The 22,012-nt window shown below is 38.5% G+C and overlaps 1 protein-coding gene across 1 annotated transcript in view; it reads right to left on the bottom strand.

The window, feature by feature from the left end:
- Positions 1 to 6,134: 6,134 nt before the first annotated feature.
- Positions 6,135 to 22,012, bottom strand: part of PDXK (pyridoxal kinase) — a 49,303-nt gene continuing 33,425 nt past the window's right edge. The window contains exons 3-11 of the mRNA XM_061359268.1: positions 18,023 to 18,127; positions 14,936 to 15,019; positions 12,877 to 12,923; positions 11,379 to 11,464; positions 10,698 to 10,743; positions 7,964 to 8,075; positions 7,431 to 7,567; positions 7,051 to 7,117; positions 6,135 to 6,274 (exon numbers count right to left, since the gene is read on the bottom strand). Of these exons, the coding sequence (XP_061215252.1) occupies positions 6,162 to 6,274; positions 7,051 to 7,117; positions 7,431 to 7,567; positions 7,964 to 8,075; positions 10,698 to 10,743; positions 11,379 to 11,464; positions 12,877 to 12,923; positions 14,936 to 15,019; positions 18,023 to 18,127 (797 nt within the window). The 3' untranslated portion in view covers positions 6,135 to 6,161. The remainder of the gene's footprint in view (positions 6,275 to 7,050; positions 7,118 to 7,430; positions 7,568 to 7,963; positions 8,076 to 10,697; positions 10,744 to 11,378; positions 11,465 to 12,876; positions 12,924 to 14,935; positions 15,020 to 18,022; positions 18,128 to 22,012) is intronic.

The raw sequence follows: 22,012 nt of genomic DNA, 5'->3' as shown, positions 1-22,012 counted from the left end.
TTGTTTCCTTCTGGAAAATGTGAGAACCTAGCTTGGGCTCTCCTGAAAAAGCATGCTGATAATAGCAGCTCCCTTCCATTCTGCATTCCATGCTCTTCGCTGGGTGCGTAGAGCACACTCCTCCAGTTTCTGATTGAACCTCATAGATCTACCTGCAGTCTGCTCCTGCATGCATGTATAAACTTGCTGGTTTACTCATTATTTGAAAGAGAAGAGCTATTTTCAGGGCTGGGAGTGAACATCTCAAACCTTAGTTTCCATGGTTGGGTATATGTCTTCAACGGACATGTTTTAGAAAGCTACAAAACTGTTTAGCAGTAGGATCTCACTAGAAGCAAGTATCTTTCATAAAGAATAACCTTATCCTGTGATTCTAACAGGAGATGAATGACTAGTCTATGAGCCAGTACAGCTGCAATGAGATGCAAAACCAGCTGCGTTTTGATTTATGAAGAAATAATTTTGGCTGAAGACTGACCAAAATTTGAAACACTTCTCAGCTTCTAGAATACTCTTTAAACAGGCAAGGGCTTTTACTCAGGAGAGGTGGTTTTCTTTAGTACAGATATAAGCCAAACTTCTCCCGTGGGTGTAAGCATAATGAGGTAGCACTTTCTCCAATACCCAGTGCTCTCATTAAACCAGATACCTGCTCTCTTCCTCATGGAATACGCTGCCCTAGCAGAAGATAGGATAAAGCGCTGACAGAAGTGCTCGTTCTGACATGCAGGAGCAACTGTTTTCCTAATGCATAGCCTTGTAAGGTCTAACTTACACAGTAAGACAAAAATTCCACAAAGGGGAGTGCAGCTAAGCACTGCATAAGAAACAGACCTAAAAATGAGTTAGGGTTCATGTTCCAAGCCCCTCATCTCACCTTGTATGTAGGAATAAAGAGCACAACGCAGAAATCCTACACATGCAAGAGCAGTGGTGCAGAACACCAGCAGTTGTCTTCCCATGAAACTTCTTAAAAAAAAACCCAAAAAACAACAAACCAAGACAAGAAGGATGTTACTTCCTCATAGCTGCTATCTTACAATGAGATGATTACAGCACTCAAATGTGTGCTCCTTCATCAAGTACCCTTTCTCTATACTAGGATATAAGTAAGGAGACCTTTAATTACATCTGCTTTATTCAGCAAGACTATCGAACTGTTCTTGTTCTGTTTAATTCTGAAATTATTCACATATGCAAAAATAGGATCTAACACTTTGTGTGTGCACAGTATATTAAATGTAGATGCTTTTATTACAATCTTCCTTGCCACATATTTTAAAATAAAATAAATCAATACAATCACCATAACAGTCTTGGACAACAAATTAACACCATCCATTCAGGACACAGTTAAGATAATCAAAAAGGCAGTACGAGTAGCTGGAAACCTTGGTCCTCTGATTCTTCTGTATAACATATTGACTATAGATTTCTTCCATTTATGAGAAAAATCAGCAAACAAAACATTAACAATTTATACAGCAGATTTCTTAAATGTCTATATAGAGTGTGAATAGCACTGACTGTAGCACAATGTCTTTATGCACGTCTCCCAAAGAGGTATGTGGGAATTTTAAGCATGTAGAGACTAATACAGGCCCAGAATAGAGTAGATCTTTTGTAAACAACTTTTGGTCTCTCCTGCATGATGGCTCCACAAATGAATGCACTTGGGAGTAATCAAAATGGCTGACCACATGCACTGCAAAATTCATTCCAGAAAAAACAGATCCAACACAAATTACTTCCAGTGGGTGAAAGAATGGTGGGGAAGTCGACTGGACACTAACAAAAAGCATCTATCACTCCCATGCATACGTGTACGTATTAGAAGAATCTTTTGCTGCTAACTTCACATGTACACATGAGAGTATGTGTGGCAGTGAAGTCAGCAGTCCCTAACTGGTTAATGCTGGACTGGTGGGCTACAGACACCTTTCATGCTGTTAGGACGGTCATGGAAGATTATCCATTAGTTACTGATTGAACTCTCTGGATTAAAGTGCTTGTTCTTCGGTAATCAGTTAGGACATAAACTAGTTTAGTCTAACCATTCTTATTTATCTAAGGATCTGCCAGTGGATCAGATGACCTTGGTAAGTCCCCTCCAATCCCTTAAATAGTGAGCTGCTGTCTAATATTGAGACACCTTCCAGCTGCACCAAGTAGGAACTCAGAAAGAGATACAGATATTATATGTGGAAGGACAGGAAGGAATAAAAGATTGGACAGGACCATGCTGAGTCTTTGAATTTTGTTCTGCAAATGGTATGAAAAAGTGCTGTGTAACTCTTAACAAATAAAAATGCACCCAAGTATGTGTATCTTGACATATAAAAATACCTGTTAGCCTGTTGTGACTACAAAACATTAGCTACAGAAGATATTTACAGATAATTTTGTTGTTTGTTCCTGTTAAAGAGATGTTAAGCCTAATTCTTCACTGAAGACATAAACCCAACCTAATTTAGATCAGGTCAGTGAGAGTTTAAAACAGGTATCACATGAGCAACTCCCAGAGGCTTAAGCAGAAGAAGCTAACAGCCCATTGCTACAGAATCCAGCTACTTCAAAATATGAACGTTTGCAAATTGAGTGCATTAGTGGGTTTTGTTTTTTTTTTTTTCTTAATATGGATATGTCACAGTTTCTAGGGAAGGTGTGAATTACTGAACTGATTCATAGTGGGAAAAGACCACACCTGAAAGGTAGAAGCTGCTCCAACAAACATAGATTTTTATGTCAAGATGACAGTTCATTATGGTTTACAGATAAAACATTGTTTGCAAGATAGCTTTAGGTTCCCTAAATCCCAAGCTTTTTTATTTCAGAGAAAGCTAGCCCTTGCCTTTCTCTCACTTCCCCTGTGAAAGTCTACTTCTTTTAGTGGTAAGAGAAATTGTGTCGTCTCACCCTTACTAAAAGGGCTTTCTGTAGCACATGCTCCCAACAGGAAAGGTTTCTTTGACAGCGATTACTTACTGCTTCTTACAAAAAAATAAAAAAGCCAGTTTTGTGCTTCTCTCTCCTGTTGGTCCACTGATATGAAGAACTGGAAATCTACATTCTGCACTGCACTAGAGCAGGGATGGCCACCATATGGCCTTCAATTTGTTCCCATGCAACTCCCAAGCCCAGCTGTGTTACGTGACTGGCAATGAAGTTATTTCAGGGAGTGCTGGGCATTCCACAGCTCTGGATACAGGAAAACAGTACAGTAGGATCCACTTCCTGGGTCATACAATCCAGGCAGGTAAGAGTGTCAAGCATAATGCCACAAAGTCAACCATGATACGTACAGACAGGGAAGTTCAGTATATTGATCCCTTCTTCCCAAGTGTATGGTAGGGATTATATGCTTCCACATGAAATAAGTCTAATTTTAAAAGATAAATAAACTCACAGTTGTGTTTGGAATATGGTGTGCAAGACTTCTTTAATCAATGCTATAAGCAGTTAAAATCCTTTTGTGTCCAACTGCTGGAATGCATCACCAGCAACAATATTTAAGTACCTTTGCTGAATTCAACTATCAAAAAAGGCAATTACATTCTTAGCACAACTTCCCAAGCAAAAAGCAGCATACCTAAAAAGGGGGCAAATTATTAATGCTGACCTATCTCCTAGCATGTCTGGAAGTTTGTGTCTCAGGAAGAAAAAAACCATTTGCATTAATTTAAAAATACAGTGCCACAAAGAAAGGCAATTTGTTGTAGTTCACAGAATCACAGAATGATTGAGGCTGGAAGTGACCTCTGGAGATCATGTAGTCCAATCCTACTGCACAAGCAAGGTCAAGTACAGCAGGTTGCTCCAGGACATGTTCAGTCAGGTTTTGAGTATTTCCAAGGGTGGAGACTCTACAAGCTCTCTGGGCAACCTGTGCCAGTGTTCTATCATCCTCACAGTGATTTATATTTTTTTAATGTTTAAATGTAATTTCCTGTATTTCAATTTCTGCCCATTGCCTCTTACTCTTTTGCTGGGCACCAGCAAGAAGAGCCTGGTTCCTTCTTCTTCACTTCTTCCTGTAAGATATTTATACACACTGTCAAGATAGTTCATGTCTTTTTCCATGCTGGCTATCAGCCATGAGCTCATAGAATTATAGTATCAACCAGGTTGGAAAAGACCTTTAAGATCATCTGGTCCAACCCTTCCCCTAGCGTCTCTATTACTGACTGATAATTTTAGCAACTGTTCACATCCCTGAAATTATTATTGCTAGAAAGTTATTTTATGGCAGTGGTTACTAAAAACTGTGGCAGTAGAGTCACATTCTGTAGGTCGTTTCTGGTGGGGTTTCCACCCTCCTTAAAAGTCTCACAACATATGATTTTTTTTTTTTTAATGTCAAATGCATGAGAGAAAAAAATTATTATTCACTATTCAAGAAGTTCGCCTCTTGCATTTACTGCAGAACGTGTTCATCTCTTAAATTTCATTTGCTTCATGAAATGAAAAATATGGAGGGTTTTCAAAAATTATTAATAATCATGAAACCTTACTCTATAAAAAAAAAATCTATTCAGCCAAAAATTCATCTTAAGGGTAAATTACTCTTCTACTGCGTGAAACCAACTGACTTTTTCAATAGCAGAAAATCCACAAAAATGGTTGGATAAATGAAGACTTCAGTGGCCAAAGCAATCTCCACACCAGCTCTTCTGGGGACTCCCAAGCTATGCAGGTGACACTATCTGTTAGGCAGGTGTGATGAGGAAGATACAGGAAAAGTTATCTTGGAGATACTCAAGAGTGAGTTTCCTAAGCATACTCGAGTAATCAAGGAAAAATTAGCCCTTTCCACTAATACAACTTTACTTCATGTCACTGGAAATAGAAATGCAATTTTAATCTCCCTACACATCTTAAACAAATAAAGCTCATCAACTGAATTTGGTTTTAACATCACACTAAACCTCATCTTGGGAAAAGCAAGAACCTCAGTTTCATACAAAAATCATACAGAAGTGGTCAGTACTGTCAGCATATCTGCCCTACTGGTGTAATATTTCCCTGTGATGTATAGGATGCTGATATTACTAAGAATCCAATTCTGAAACCTTATGAAGCAGAATTTTGAAATAAAGATGCATTAATAGTAATGCTAATAATGCATTTCTGTCATCTCTAATCAGTGTAGGCTGCAGAGACATTATGAACAAATTAATGTTGTATGCATTTGGTAAACATACATAGTTTAGTAAGGTTTAGTAAATTACAAATACTACTTTTATAACATTGCTTCATTGATAAGCCTGCCCATACTGCTCACTACTGTTAAATAGAAGTGGCCTAGGCAGTTTGTAAATGCATCCGCCCATGAAGAACAAACTAGGGTAGCCAGCTTTCAGGGCAAGAGCTGCTCTCTCTTTTGTCCTTGCAGAATGTTTGTCCTTAGTAAAAAATAAAGAATCAAACCTGGCCTCAGAGGCAAAACTACAAACTTCTAAGCAGTGCTACTGAATTCATATTTATGAAGATGTTTCTGGAGCAGCTTTTGGAAGAAAATCATGTGGGTGCCCACAGACATCAGAAATAAGCAGCCAGTACCTGTAAAAACTGAAACTGTGCAGCTCTTCATAGACAACAGGAGCAGTTATCAGTAATGTGAATGACTCCTCAAGGTCACTTCAGAGAACTTATATGCCAAACATCTTCAAAGTACTCCCACACACAATCAGAACTTTGTGTGTAGTCTTAACCCTGCTTAGTTTCATAGCAGCTGAGATACTGAATACCAGAGTAGGTAACCAGATACCTCCAGGAAAAGGGAGCATGGAGCCAGCTCCATTGGCACTGGATGCCATCTTGAAAAATATTTTCCAGTCAGTCAAGCATTCCATTAGCAAATTCACATCTAAAGTCTTTGGCAAGGCAGGAACATTGTGAACATTGTACTCTCTTGCCCTGGGTAACACAGACCACATGAATTTGACAGCCATTTTGATGCCCGGCAATATGCTTCAATGCACACCAACTTGTTTTTAAAACTGAGCAAGGCCAGCACATATGTTTGAGAGTGGATACCTGCCTATGCTGGGCACTATTTCATGAAAGTCATATTTCTGTCACAGATCTAAGGCAAATATTACAATTTACAGGAAAGAAATGAGGACATCGATACATTGTGCGTTATTGGAGACATACAACCTTTATAACACGGTGGCTTTCACTATGATCTCTGGGTTTTCTATGTCTTTTTTGCTTTGGACCATTCTCAGTTCCAGCTGGGCTGAGTTTGGTTTGTTTCCTTCTCCAGCTTGTGCTAGAAAGAGTACATCAGAATGTCATTAAAGATAGCAGTATAAAAAGAGAACAAACTACATTGTTCTGTTACCCCACTATTTTTTTTTATCCTCCTCACCTCCCCAGTCTCCCTTACTACCCCTTAGCTTCTAAGGTGGAAGATCCAGGTCAGCACTGTGATTTCCTATCACCCCTGTTCTGTACCACTCTCCAGGAAAGAAACACAGCTCTGCCATTAATTAGAAAGTGACACAGCCATGCTCCAAGAACCAACAGATCTGGACCTCTTTAGGAACTGAAAGGCATGGGAACTCCAAGGGGAGAGAAGACAAGGAAAAAAAAAAACCAAACAAAAAAAAAAGAAAAATCACTTCTCACATGGCCAACACAGCAAACAGACAGTTTATTATTAGTTGATAATCCCTTCTCAATACTAAACACACGCACCCCAAGGGAAAGTAAGTGAGCTACACTTAAAACAGAAGCTCTCTTGCACATCAAACTCAGCATTTCCTCAAGTTCTTCCACCACTGTTTTACAAAGCAGTCAAGTGCAGTCAGCGTGACTGCAGTCCCAATACAAGCTGAACAGTGCCATCTTCAGGCAGGTGTTGTCAACAATAAAAAAACTTGGAGGACACAGTAAGGAACAAGACTGTGAAGCTCTCATTCTGTAAATCCTCTGTCTGCTTCTACACCGAGAGCTACCTTTAGCCAGGAAACCCAGAAATCTCATTAGATGTTTCTTCTGCTCTAAATCCGGACAGAACAAGGGAACAAGATAAGAATTAATTACCTTTTGCACTCTTAATGGTCCTCTGCAGAACATGCTGCATGGCTGACACAGTCTTTTCACATGCTACCTGCATTAACATAACATATTCAGCTTTTAGAGTTTGGGGGAAAAAATTTAGACCCTTACTTCTTCCAAAATGGGTATTAGAAATCACACACCTTTAAGGACTTTATGGGCTTAAAGGGAAAGAAACAGAATAACATAATCCGATAAATTGATTTCAGTGCTTATGATGAAGTGAGGGCAAAAAATATAACTATATACATGCATGCAGTCTCTCTCTCTTGAGAAGAGCATCTTATTTGTCAAACAGAAATGCAGTAATAAAGGAAAAATAAACAGTCTAAGCTTGCAGAGACATAAATAATTTCTCTCACAACCTTCAAATTGTTTGGATGCTTGTGCGTCCATGCCAAAAGCATAGCAGCGAACAAGTCTCCTGTTCCAACAAAGACAGCATCCACTTTAGGAGACTCCACTCGAATTCTTTGTGTCATCTTGGTACCATCTGCTTTAGCTAAAATAAAACAGACAGTTAAGTAACAGACCCAGCAATTAATACAACAGCATTGACTATAATTTAAAAGTGGTTACTAGATTTTAATTCCTTTGTTGTCTGCAATGCAAAGATGCTAAGGATTACTGTAAACTTTGTACCAGCTCTTCTAAAAGATGCTACCTTTCAAAACTTTGCCAAGCTTTTACAACTTATATACTGTACATATTTCACTTAAGAGGAAGCAGGTAGCTAGCACCTTTATTTTCATGTAGGATTGAGAGCCACCTATTTTCATTTAGACAGCAGCAGCAGCTTGCTCAGGAAACCACATATTTATGGAGAGGGCTGAAGGTAACTGAAAGCACAGAGCAGGTTAAAAAAACCCACAGTTTAATGAAGGAGTTTGTGACTTACTTTTTCTGTGGCTTCCCAGAGCAATTAGGTAGTCGTTTCCTAGAGGTGCTTGTAGGTCTGAGCTTGTGATCACCACAGTCTCTGGTCCCATGGCATGGAGCATATCCATTACCTTTCCATGTGCAAACAGGCAGAAATCAGTTTTTAATCACCACTATAATGTGTGTTGATTAAACTTTGCATCATTCTTAGTACTAAGGATTTTTAACAAGCACCTTATTTTGGCATCTTTTGTAAAGAGAAAAAAGAGTTTCTACTCAAAAGAATTCATTGAATTAGGAGAAATTATTTAAGTAGTAGACTGAAAACATATCTATTTAAATGAACACACCTGTTAAAATATACAAGCATCTCTGTATTATCTTTGGATGCTGCTCTGAAAAGAATACTCTGCTTCAGATGTGATCAGATTTTTTTTTGTCTACATCACATTTTCAGAACATATTATCAAAAGAATAAGAGAACAAATATACAGCTACATGCAAGGGTTTCAAGATGGCAGCTCAGGTGCTAGAGAAGTCACAACTCCAAGTCATGAAGTCTTATTTAGCTACTACTTCAAGAGTTAGCAAAAATGAAGAGTTAAAAAGCTAAATCAGAGGCACAAGTGTGTGTCTGTCACAATCTTTTCTCATTCTGTTACAAATGCCAAATTACACCTGTAAATTCTGTACCTTTTCAGGTGCATTTCCACTCTGTGTGTGCCTCACTTAAATTCATTAATACTCTACTTCTGACATCACCATCAATTGCCACAGAAGTGACTTCAATTTCACAGAAGAAGGAATTACTTCAATAATGATTTCAGCATAAAACACAGATAAAATATTAATTCTCCCAGAAGAGTTTAACTAAAAATCCTCTCCGGCTAGCTATGACTCAGGAGCAGCTGAATGATAAGGATTTATTTCTGCTATTTTTTAATTCTCTATTGTTTTTCTTTCTTGCCTAAGCCTCCAAGTTTCTTCAGCTGTCAGACCTCTTTGCACAGACATCAGCTGGGTTTTAAAAGAAGTAGGAAATCCACCAGCATATGCCAACATAATCAGTGTGTATGTGAGGTAACAATAAACTCTACTGTATTTCTCAGTCATAACTCACCAAGAACCTAATCACCACTATTTCCACCTGTAGGACTTAGTCACTTCTACATTAATAATTCATTATATTTAATTTTATGTTAGAAGACTATACTGCTGCCACTGTTTTGCTAAAGAAATGAATGAAAGTATGTCACACCATGGAAATAGATGCAGAATTCCTATCACCTCCTAAGGGGATAAATTCCAGCATGGATTATTACTATCTATATATAGCATGCAGCTGGGGAGACATTAGAATATAATATCCTGAAAGCAACTATTTTAAAAATGCTTCCATTCCTAAGTATAATTCTATCTCTTTAGAAGAGATTTTTTTTAAAACTTGTTAGAAGTAAGAGCTATTACATGAATCAGATAGTCAGAAAAAGAACTTGTAAAATTGTTTAGCACATGCAACTGTGTTTACAGCTGAAATATTCAAACTTAGAACTGATGGCTGTACAGTTAATAGCACTGTTCTTCAGACTGTGGTTCCGCTGGTGAGGACCAGAATCAAAAAACTAGGTTTCAGTTAGCAGCTAGTAGCATGAAGCAGTTTAATCAGCCTCGCCCAGCACAGTGTTGTAGTCTGAAACTGCAGGGGAGTGAGGGTGGATGGATAGTTAAAAGAGCTGGAGCTGCTTCCGTCCTGAGATGGTAATCAACCCGTGTTGCATGATGTTGCTGAAGGAAAAAAAACAACAAACATTTGGGCCCAGAGACCCCAGCTACTCTCTAGGGTGCCACTGCAGCTGCCTTTTGTTTAAAGATTTTGTGTCCCTTTGAAGTTCAAAACCAAACTGGAAAAAATAACATCAAACCATTATGAAAGCACTTGATCAGTCAACAAAACAAAGAGTTCAGCCCTTCCCAAGACATCAGTAAAACCATTTTCCTATTTTGTCCTCCACCAAGCCATGCAGCTTTTTATTTTCCTCAGTTTGTTTAAAAGCGTACATCTTTACACCTCAATGCAGTATGTTTGCAGGCAATCTATCATCTCTGTATGGTGATGACAGCGGCCGTCTATGCTGTGGATTTGTCTGTCTTTCACCAGGAAGTACCTGAAGGCCATCACTCCCAATCTGGTTTCTCATCTATGCACCCTATTCCTTTGCAACCCAGGTCTCACCCCCTTTTGAGTCAATTTAAGGAAGAGAAACAGAGCACCAAAAAGCACTGTCAGGAAAAGCTTCAGAGTGTATTCAACAATCCTTGTAAGAGTTTGCTGGTAAGCTCTCTTCCTTGCAAACACTCAGCATTGCTGTTGCACGACTCGCTTGTAGACAGCAGAGGGAGTGACTTATGCAGGTTTCTACCGCTCAGGGTCACCCGGGTTTTCACCCCCATCACCGCATTTCCACAGCGTGTTCTTCTGCTCCCCTTCTTATACTGCAGGAAAACAAACTCACAGAGATCTACCCATTACCACTGCAATGCCTTTATTTGTGGTTCTTGCGGGAAGTTTCTCCAGGAGCCTGATACCAGAACTTAAAAGTGGTTTGTGCCTGGAGTGCACCAGCTTTAAGGATAAATGGAGAGAAAGGATAGAGGCCAAAGTGACTTCAAGGTTGAAGACAAATAGCAAACTACAGCATTGCAGGCAGAAATTCCAAAAGAGATCATACACATCCTACCCCTTGCCTACTTACCTCTAAAGCTTCTTTTTCTGTGTGAATCTTCCTGCCCGTGAGTAACCTGAGAATGAAACACAAATCTTAAAAAAGCACAAGCTCTCCAGCCAATGACTGCTTTGTTTACTCTTTGCAAGGAGGAAAGCTTGGGCTGCACCATACAGGCCTAAAGCGTTTGTAGCTACAAGGTCTGCTGTACCAGACCACTGTCTTTAAAAGAAACGTGCAGAGACACACAGTGCTTCTGAAGCCATCCTAACTCACACCAGTCCTAACCTGCTTCCTGTATTGATCCCTGGACCATAGAATTCCCTTACAAATGTCTTCTTTTCATCTCCCACGCAGCTGCTTCCTCCCCTTAGGGGGACAGCCTGTTATGTATCACAACAGATTATCCCCTGACCAAAGAGTCACAGCTATGTAGACAGTACGGGCAGGACATTTAAATTCTTAACTCCTACAACAGGTTCCCATAGTGGTAATTCTGAATCTCATTTTAGGGGGTTGACCCAAACAGTTTTGATATTCTGACATATAATAAGGTGTCTCCTTGAACAGCTAAAAAACCAAAACCCAATACATACATACAGCAATATATCAAAACAAATAAACTATACTGAGATAAAATAAAATAATAAAATCAGTCTCCCCTGCTTTTACCCCAAGTTTGTTTGTCAGTGAAAGGAAATAAGTACTTACTCAGCTTCAAACTGGTTAGGAGTAATTATATCAGCAACAGGTACAACTTTGTCCCTGTAGACTGGGAGAAGATCCTTGGGCACATACTAGGGGAGAAGGAACATTATCAAATGTTGTCAGCAGCATCTGAGATATTGGACTGCAACTCTCCTTTCCTCAACTACCATTCATGCTGTCATACAGCCCATCAGCAAAGGGAGATCAGTTGTCTAAGCAGGGGACAAACTAAGACGTAACAGGAGCCCCAAAAGCCTGTATGTTCTTGAGACTCAAAGCCGAAAAGCATCAGCTTTGGTATGCACTGGAGCTCAGCTAGGAAGGAGTTCAGGTTAGACTGAGTACAGGGGTCACCCCACCATCCTGAGTCCTGCTGTAACTCAGTTTAACAAAACCTTTAACGAAAGTTCATTGTTTACTAGTAGCTGATAATCTCTGGCAGAACCCCCTTTTGTCCATGTTTTTTTCTCTGTTAGTCTCAGGAAATCTGGAGAGGGACTTTTTACAAGGACATGTAATGAACGAACAAGGGGTAATGGCTTTAAATTGGAAGAGAGGAGATTTAGACATTAGGAAGAAATTCTTCACTGTCAGCGTGGTGAGGCACTGGCACAGGTTGCCCAGAGAAGCTGTGGCTGCCCCAACCCTGGAAGTATTCAAAGCCAGGTTGGATGGGGCTTTGAGCAACCTCGTCTAGTGTAAGATTTACCTGTCCATGGCAGGGGGTTTGGAATTGGATGATCTTTAAGGTTCCTTCCAACCCAAACCATTCTATGATTCTATGGGCCCCCGTGTTACTGTCACCCATTCCAATTGTATAAACAGCAGATACAACCCCACCACAGTATTGACCACTAGGTAATGCTTTATGAACAGGTAAACTGTAGAAAGGTACAGGAACAAAGAGGAATTCATAGTGTATGACTAGCTAAGGCAGAAGAAATTACTATTGCTGATCTCTTCCCACACTGCATTTTTACCGAAACTATTTGCAAGTTTTAATCACAAAGGAATATTTCTTTGTCAGTATGCTGCCTGCTGTTGTCACACAGAAACCTTCTGTCACTGATCGTAGCCCCACACCTTAGAGCTGTTGGATCTCACACGAAATAAGTCATCTTCATTTAAGTTGAAGTGGTATGTCAATTCAAATGATCACTGATAATGCCAGCCGGGCTATCAGCCAAAACAGATCTCCTGACAGATGAGGGAACTCCAATGAGACAAAGATGGGGAGCAGAGGGGTATGTTCCTGGTGACGTGGTCTGTATTCCACCTTGTTGCTCAACAGTTAGAAATAATCCCATGGCTATGCAGCCATCATTCTAATACTAAACTCATTCAAATAAAGGAAATCAAAGAACAAACTTTCTTGATGCTGGAATCCAAATCCAGCAAAGGTAAAGTAGCTTAGATTTGGTGTTTAAAATTAGTAAATCTTTATACATATTTATATAGCAAATACTCATTATACAGAGAATCCAAGCAGATAAGTACTTACCATAGAGCCTTCTCCATTCCATTTGTCACCCATCACTGGATCGCATACTGTAACAGAATAAATGTGGCTTTAGAAATGGGGTACAATTATAGAGACCTCATGGGAGGGAAAAGTTCTAGGTAACAGTAGTAGCTATGTAACAGAATTGAGCACCTTACAACTTACATATTCTCACAGCTCTTGCAGCACACTCAATCTGAAACTTATAACTGGTGACTGCCAATTCTGAAAGAGCAGGCCAAGCATCTTAAAAAACTGTCAGAGGGTTATAGGCACCCTCTCCTTACTTTTTCCATGTTGTTTTATCTGAAAGTGATGAGTATGAGGGTCTGACTGATGGGGCCTCTGATACGCAATATGCAGAAAGCCCTCGCCCTTCACTCCCCAAATCAAAACTCTGGAATAGTAACATGGTGGGGAAGAAACGTGGGAGAAGATGATAGCTGTGAAGAGAGTCCTATTTTTACTTTAGCATAAAAAGATACATGCCAAACTTACACACCAAAATGCTGTGTGTACACATAAAATAAATATGTGTATTACAATAAACAAGAAGAAAAATCCATGCCAAAGTAGATAAACTCCTATCAACACTCATTTGGCACAGGTTATGAATTATAAGTAGTATTAACAACATACTCCAAACTCCCTCAGTTTCAAAGTGAAGATGGAAACAGCGTAGCTTTGTGTGTTAAAAATGAACATTGTTCATTGTAATAAAAGTTAAAAAAAGCTTTTAGCAAGATAAAAAAGAAATACAAATGGGAAAGTATCAAATCAAGGGTTGGTCAGTGTTTAATTAAGTTTCTATGAGTAAAATGAGGGTAATATAATTTACTTTTTAAAAGTATTTTCATAGAATCATAGAATAGTTAGGGTTGGAAAGGACTTTAAGATTATCTAGTTCCAACCTGCCTGCCATAGGCAGGCTCACCTCACACTAAACCGAGTCACCCAAGGCTCTATCCAACCTGGCCTTGAATTACATTACATTTCCTTACATTATAATCTATTTCTTAAATATACAGGATCTTAGAAGCCTGCCTGTGTTCCCATCATCTGACCATTTCCTTCCTGTTCTACAGAGCTAAACGTTTCTTTCTGCTCATACTCCAACAGTTTTTAGTTTTCACTTACCAGTACAAGGCTCCGGAAAAGCTGGCAATACAACAGTGGTAATAAGGGCTAAAAAGCAGCAAACCTGGAGTTCGTGAAGATCTCTCTGCTACATTTTTCTAAATTGTTAAGTCAGATATCACACTGTGCAAATCCTGCAAACCATTCTAGATGTTTCCTGACCACAGTTTACAGAACCTGAAGGTGACAGGCTCAAACCTTCATTCACAGCTTCACATTCCACTAAATTCTCACTGACTTTGCCCTGTCACTCTAAACGTTTTGCTCAATTCAAGCCTACGCTGGGTATGTTCAAAAGTCCTGAAACACTCAAAGAGTCAGGAAAGAAAGAAGAAAATTTTTATCACAGGTTTAAGTCTAATTTGACATGTCAACAACAGTTGCTAGAGTCTATTGCTTTGAGTGCTCCTAGGCAATCTTAGCAGAGGGCTCCAGAGTGGAGTCAAATAAACCTCAGAGTTTAAGCTAAATTATGAAGCTTATAAGGCATAGTAAGACATTTCTGGGATGCAACATGAAACCATAGCAGGATAACATGAGAGCCTATCCTGCTGTTGACTGACTTGGAAAACAAGGAGAGGCTTCATCTATCAGCAGTTACAGGCTATGCCTCTGAACTACAAACAGCATCAACTGGCTGGGATTTTACAAGTCTTTCTTTGGTACAGCCAATCAGTCCTCAAGGCGCATTCTCCTTTGGACAGCACAATGCAAGAAAATTTCTGAAAGGCATAAAATCATAAAGATAAAAACCTGACTCCCTCAACACTTAAGCAATGCTGAAACACAACTTCAGCCAGACCAGAGTACAAGATGGTTGTGAAATGCTGGGTAATGTCAGACCAGGGTTTTCATCCTAAAACATTAAAACGCTGGGCATGTACACTGATGAAGCAGAAAGGATTACAGTATACATCCTTACCATATACTAGGTTAGAATTCTGTTGCTTCAACTCCTGGACAATGTCCACCACCATTGCAAGAAACGATGTGTCTCTTGTATACCCTTTGGGGAAAAAAAGACACTTTTGAAGTTATGTTTTCACAAGCTTTTTTTTTTTTTTTTCCTCTGGATAGGAATGTTGCATAGTTCTCATTCTTGAACGATGCATTTTGAGAACAAAGACATTTTAGTATTTCATTCAGGAATAATAAGTAGAAGACAAATTCAGACAGTGTTTGCACAAATATATATACAAATATAACCATAAAAACCCATTTACCAAGTATGTTATGTAAGAAGGGCTCATACAACTTCAAAATGCTTGAACATATATACAGAAAGGTCAGACTTGAAGGAAAAAACATGCCTTTTCTTCAAAACAGCAGTCTGAATCAGTCCTGTTTATCATCTAGTAAATAAGAAATATTTTAAATTCCATATACTTTTCACGTACTCTAGTTTGAAACAGTTTTTTTTAAATTATTAATGCTGGTCCAACACATTAATGCCATGGAGAATTAATCTTTAATATTTTAGAGCAATGGCTGACATACCAATAAAATTCCTATTTTTAAGCTTAGCAATGAAATAAGCTGGAAATAAGTTTTATTATATCTCAAGGCCCTAATCACAATGCTAGGACCACAATACTCTTATTTCATCATTAGTTTCTTTATTTTATAGATGCTTCTTTCTATACTTTATGCATTAGCTTTATTTACAACATCTATTAAATAATAATTTGATTTTCATTGATTTTAGTTCATTTAATAGTACTATTTTTAGCAAGGTAGTTTCTTCAAATGTTCAGCTTGGAAATGTCTACTCCACTAACATATTTTTAAATACATTTTGGAGAGTTATTTTTTTTTACTCACAAATCTGATCAATTCTTAGATATTGCAGAGAAATGCAAAAAGTTCTCGACAAAATGCTTTGTCTTATGTCTATGAAATACTGTTAATCAGTCAAAAGAGCCAAGCCAAGATTTTTCTTTACAATAACATGTGATGGTAGACTGGCTGAAAAAAAACCAAACCAGATTATGTTTATTAATGATTAATGTTATTGACAGAGGTGTTTAAAAAAAATTACACTGATTTGGAGTTTCTTACCTTGAGTATTTTACTCTAAGTGAAACAAATACATGGAGATCTACAAGTAATTAACAGCTACAGAAGTTAACAAAGTGTTACTTTGTATAATCAGCCTAAAAATAATAATTTCAATTTCAGCCAAGATATTGACAGCCATCAGACATACAATTACAGTAAATCCCACCTGCTGACAATTTTTTTTCCATGTTTGAACAATCAAATGCGGGCGGTTAGAGGTACAAAGTGCAGTTGTGCACTACAGTGAGAGAAAAAAAAATAAATAAATCTGTCTTTTTGGCCCTGAATGAAAAAAAATCTGAATTGTAAGTTTGACCACAGCACAACTGAACATTAAACCACTGAATTTTATTAGATCTTAAGAAACTAGTGCCATTTCTACCCATGCCTTCTTTTTTTCCATACTGAAATGGCTACACCCAGAGATATTTTTAAATGAACACGAACACACTGACCCATCTACCCACAAATCCAATTTGAAAAGGCACATTAATGAATATTTCTTTTATTTTTCTCCAAACTTTTTTCTGCTGAAGATTTCTGGGTTTCCTTCTACCATTTTTAATTTCTTACATCCGTTTTGCCAGTGTAAGACTGTGACAACAAAGGAGTTGTGAGTCTCTTCAAAGAGTTGAAAGTAAAATAAAAAAGGACTATATCAACTTAAAACGTTTACAAATTTTACATACTAACATCTCTTGAAACTCCTGCAATACAAAAGGGTGCTTTCCCTGAAAATGCCCTCTGAGTTCCTGTGAGGAAAGAAAGGGTGATCATTTATTTTTCAATCACAAAGAACCCATTTATGGTGAAATTAATTTCTTAACCTTAATCCAGTCTATTTTCTATTTAGTCTCCTTTACTTTGGAGATATTTCCTGAAGAAGAACTGATAATAACTCTTCAGACATGCCACAACCTTCAAGACAGAAAGACTGCTTTATTAGGGTTATGACCCAGACACTTAAAAGTTTTCCCTGTGAATGAAGCACTTTCCTGTATGTATAGAGATGAAATTAAATCAATAAATCAATAAAGTCTGGCAATATATTTCTGTTTACCTTTAAAAAGTGACTGTTCACAGCTATAAAAAATTGATACTGTAATCTAAACTAGATGCACAGCACTTACTGAGGTGAAACCCAGCCAGTAATCTACATTTGAGAAACAGGTATTAGATGAGAAGCAATTTTTTTATAAAAACTGCACACAGAATTTCTCCTTCCTAGAAAACATTCTACAAGAAATTCTCTGTGTCTATATTTGTAAGTATTTTTGTCTGAATTTATAAGCAAATATAGAAATACTTCTACATTTGTTTGCCTAATGGCAAGCAAATGAAAAACGCTGCATGGTCATTATGTACTGCAGAACTGTATCCATTCAAAGGACCTACATGGTAACAAAAGGAAAAAAAAAAACAACAAAAAAAGTACATCAAGATATATGACAAAAGTCAAAACCAAAATCCAACCCTGCTTACGGTTTAGTCTGTATCCAAGGCACTGCCCTAGAATGATCAAGTACAAAAAAGGAAGACAGACAGCTATGTATAAAATCATGCTGTAGCACTAGAGAGTGCCAGTGCTGCACATTTAGGAGAAATAGTTAAACTCATGTCTTCATAATAAATTCTAAAATAATACTCTGACATTCCTCACCCTTTTTTTTCAGTAGACACTCCCAAAACATTAATTAAGTCTGTACATGACTGGCCTGTACAAGTCTGTGAACTATACAAGGCAATCGATTTACCTAAAATGCTGGAAATACTGGCTGTTTCCAGCTAAACAGCATGAGCAGTTGAGACTGTCATACACAGACAAAACTGCAGAAGGAATCAAAGGAGGGAAAAATGCAATTGCTTGGTTTTGAATAAGGAGGGATGTGATTTATGTTCTTTTACTTCTATTTACATCTCATAGGAGCTTCAAGGAACAAGCTCTTCTTACCTGTGAGTACGTAATCGTACCGGTTGACCTTGTTCAGCTTAAGTCCTTCATACAGTTCATGAAGCTCATCTGAATTTAACACCTGACCCTTCCAGTGGGCATAACCTGCAAAGTAAATGCCAGATAATTTTTCAAGAGCTAGATTTTCTATTTAGGACCACAAATATTAGCACTAGAAACAATTTCCACCTCTTCTCCCATAAACAGTGTTGCCAAATGAAAGCTGCTGTCAGCAGAACAGTTAATGATGTGCTCAACTGCTTCTTAGCGTCTCTGTTTCCCAAAGGAACTACAGTGACTACACTGGAGTCTGAGATTGTCCATTTAGCAGCAAATCGAGCAGAGCACACGAAAGCTCCTGCAAGTTTTCTCATGGAGCCTATACAATCATCCCTTTCCTGTGTGGAGGCGGACAACCATATGGTTTAGATTTCACTGGAGGAGGGTGTCAGTATAATCTATTTTGTTATTTTATGCTATAAAATAAAAACAAGCTTAACAGCTAGATGACAAGCTTAAATGGGCTTGTGGATCTGTCTGGACACAGGCATCCAGCACTGCTGCACCCATCAGATACGGCATTTGCTGGGACCTTCATATAGGAAATAAAGCAACCACAGAACATTGCCATGGATGCTCTTTAACATACTATGGCATTTGACAGATTTTCTTCCTAAAATAGCACAGTTTTAATGCTGAGAATCCTAGAGGAGGCAAATGAGTATCAAAAAAGACACCATAAACAGAGAGATAGCATCCATACACTCTTATCCTTGAATGATCTTTATGAACTACAAGCCAATTATTCCTGGCTGAGAAGCAGATGAAGTTACTTGGGAGAAATTGATTTTAGCAAATAATTGACCAAGCTCCATGGCAGCCAATTTCAAAGAAAAAAAAAAAAACAAAACCAAAGACAAATCTTCCTTGACAGACGTTAAATATTTGTTGAAAAACGTAAATGCATCTTGTACCTTATCATCAAAGCCCACCCATCCAGATGGCAGCCATCAATCTCTCTATATAAGAATGATGCTTCCTCCAGGATATTAAATGAAGCATCCACAATTTAATTCTTCCAACCTTCATGAATCCAGAGTTTGTTAAAAAGCTTATATTTTTATTAACTGGAATTTGGAAAAGTAAAATGTTAAATGAGGTATCTTCTTCCAGACCACTATCCTGTGAGCACTGGTATTTTGTTTAACTTCTGATCTTTGTGTTAGAAAATTCTGTGATAAAAACTGTTGGCTTTGATGATCACTCTAAACTGTGTTATTAGAATAACTGCCAAAAGGTGCCTAGAGCCTAGGATAAGCATATTTTTCAGTTTTCTTTCTTATGAATGCAAATACACCCACAGCAGGGTGAGCAGATGGATCATTTTGTTCTTCTCAGCTCATAAAGGCCTAGCCTCTAAAACACAACTCGCTGCCAGCTGGCTGTGGGACTGAATCACATCAGCCACTACAGTTCCTTCCCTAGCAAATGCTTTTTCAAAAGTCTCTATGAAGAAACAAAGTGTGGGATTCCTGTACGTTAGGACTGTAGTTCCATCGCAGAATACAGTAATATTCAGAATGGCAATGCCCAACACCTAGGCATATATCTAGCCACAAGTATATAAGGAACCCTCTACTACAAACTCAAGTATTCAGCTTATTTAACACACATGCAGATGTTTGTTCTCTCACATCTGCAGCTTCAGACAGAAATAATCTGCCTTCTCCTCTTCTCCAAATCTCTACTTCTATTAGCACTGCAAAGGACACAACAGAGTATTTTCACAGTATCACAGAATGGTTTGGGTTGGAAGGGATCTTAAAGACCGTAATAGTTCCAATTCCCCCTGCCATGGACAGGGACATCTTCCACTAGACCAGATTGCTCAAAGTCCTGTCCAACCTGGCATTGAACACTACCCTCATATTAAAGAACTTACTCCTAGTATCTAATCGAAATCTGTCCCCTTTGGGTTTTTATTCCGTTGTGCCTATCAATAAAATCAAGTACAGTTATCACCCAGAATCAATGTCAGCTGGCAGAAGAGCAATCATTCATTTTACACATGGCCATAAAAATAACTGTGATAGACTGTCAAGACAATCTGTTCTCAGGAGCCATCCTTACAGAGAGACTCTGTACATTCAATATTTAACTAAGTTAATCTTCCTATGTCAAGCTGTCTTAAACAGCACAGGGTCTGTGTCACACTCATCCTCCACTGAAAGAGGGAAATAAATATGGAAACAAAATGTTAGATAGTGGCCCAGCTTAACTCAGGAATTGGAAAATTACCCACACAGGGCACAAACTCTGTAGCAATGACTTCCAAAGGTACTTAGAGGAACCTTTTTACCACCTGGTAACACATTTAATTACAACCTAATCACACAATAGCTGGAGTTAAAAAAAAAAAAGTCTTACGGGAACTCCCAGCAATTCACACAGACGAAAAATGGTAATGCCTTCACTGGATCTGCAGAGAACTGTGATTTCAGTAGGAGATGAATCATGTTTGAGTAAAAAGAAAGAAACAAAAACTGGCAGCAAGATGGGAACAACCCTAAACCCTTTCCTCAGGGTAACTTCATGTACCATTTATGAACAAGTGGCAAATCCTATGACCCTGCTTTTATCCTGCTCTCCTAGTGGAACCAAATAACAGCTTCTCTAGAGAGACAGAATAAAAAGTCAGTTACTTATATTCAAAAAAAAAAGGGCTTCACTAGCTGACAGATGGATAATTTGGGGTCCCAGGGAAAGGGACTGTCTTGAGAGGGGAAAGGCAAAAAAAGAAGAAAGCTGAGTCTTCCTTGTTTGGTTACAAAACCACCAAGTAATTCCCATCAGTGCTGGACTGAGGGAGCAGAGAGAACACTGAAAATTATGATACAGCTGTCTAAAACTGCACTTGGCTCAGACCAACTGCGTTAGTCTCCTCAATTAGTAATAATCTTAAACACACAGGTAAACTATAAACATCTTTATACCCCTATGCTTATCTGTGCTACAGCCTTTTATTTCAATTAAATGTTATATATTTGCATTTAGCAGATAAGGGAATGAAGAACAGAGAAGATATTATGACTCTTGTCACTTGTCCCTCTAAAAACAGGGAACTGCTTGAAAGAGTCCAGCGCAGAGCCACAAAGATGATTAAGGGAGTGGAACACCTCCCTTATGAGGAGAGGCTGAAGGAGCTGGGTCTCTTCAGCTTGGAGGAGACTGAGGGGTGACCTCATCAGTGTTTACAAATATGTAACGGGTGGGTGTCATGATGATGGAGCTAGGCTTTTTTCAGTGATATCCAGTGATAGGACAAGGGGCAATGGGTGTAAACTGGAGCATAGAAGGCTCCACGTTAACATCAGGAAGAACTTCTTTACTGTGAGAGTGACAGAGCACTGGAACAGGTTGCCCAGGGGGTTGTGGAGTCTCCCACATTGGAGATATTCAAGGCCCGCCTGGACAAGCTCCTGTGTGATGTACTCTAGGTTACCCTGCTCTTGCAGGGGGGTTGGGCCACATGATCTCTTGAGGTCCTTTCCAACCCTTGGGATTCTGTGATTCTGTGAAATGATGAATGTATTCATTAGACTTCAAGGAAATATCTTGGTTCATGTGTATGAAAAATTAAGACACCCAGAATCACAACCAAGAGAACATCTAATACTGCACCAAATATGAATTTACAACCTTTTATTTCTTGCCTTCTTCCACTGATACATTTGGGTATTTTTTCTTTGGAATGTATTTATAAGCCTCTTAATTACTTTCAAAACCAAGGAGAAAAGAAAAGAATATAAAACCCAGGCATACCAGGAAAAAAAACCAAAACCCAAACCCCCAAAAAACCCAAACCAAACATCCCCTGCCTCAAAAAAACAAACAAGCTACCACTTAACAATAGCAAGGCAGGTAAGATTTATTTGTTTTCCAACCCAGAACATTCTGTTTTGACATTTGAGTTCCTCCTGTGGCTCTCCC

The sequence above is a fragment of the Neopsephotus bourkii genome, unplaced genomic scaffold (assembly GCF_033783945.1).
Source record: "Neopsephotus bourkii isolate Nb327-2 ecotype Australia unplaced genomic scaffold, CSIRO-AGI_Nbou_v1 NB_962, whole genome shotgun sequence".
Classification (NCBI taxonomy): Eukaryota; Metazoa; Chordata; class Aves; order Psittaciformes; family Psittacidae; genus Neopsephotus; species Neopsephotus bourkii.
The sequence above is the reverse complement of the archived record's forward strand: the minus strand, read 5'-3'. Positions and strand labels throughout refer to the sequence as shown.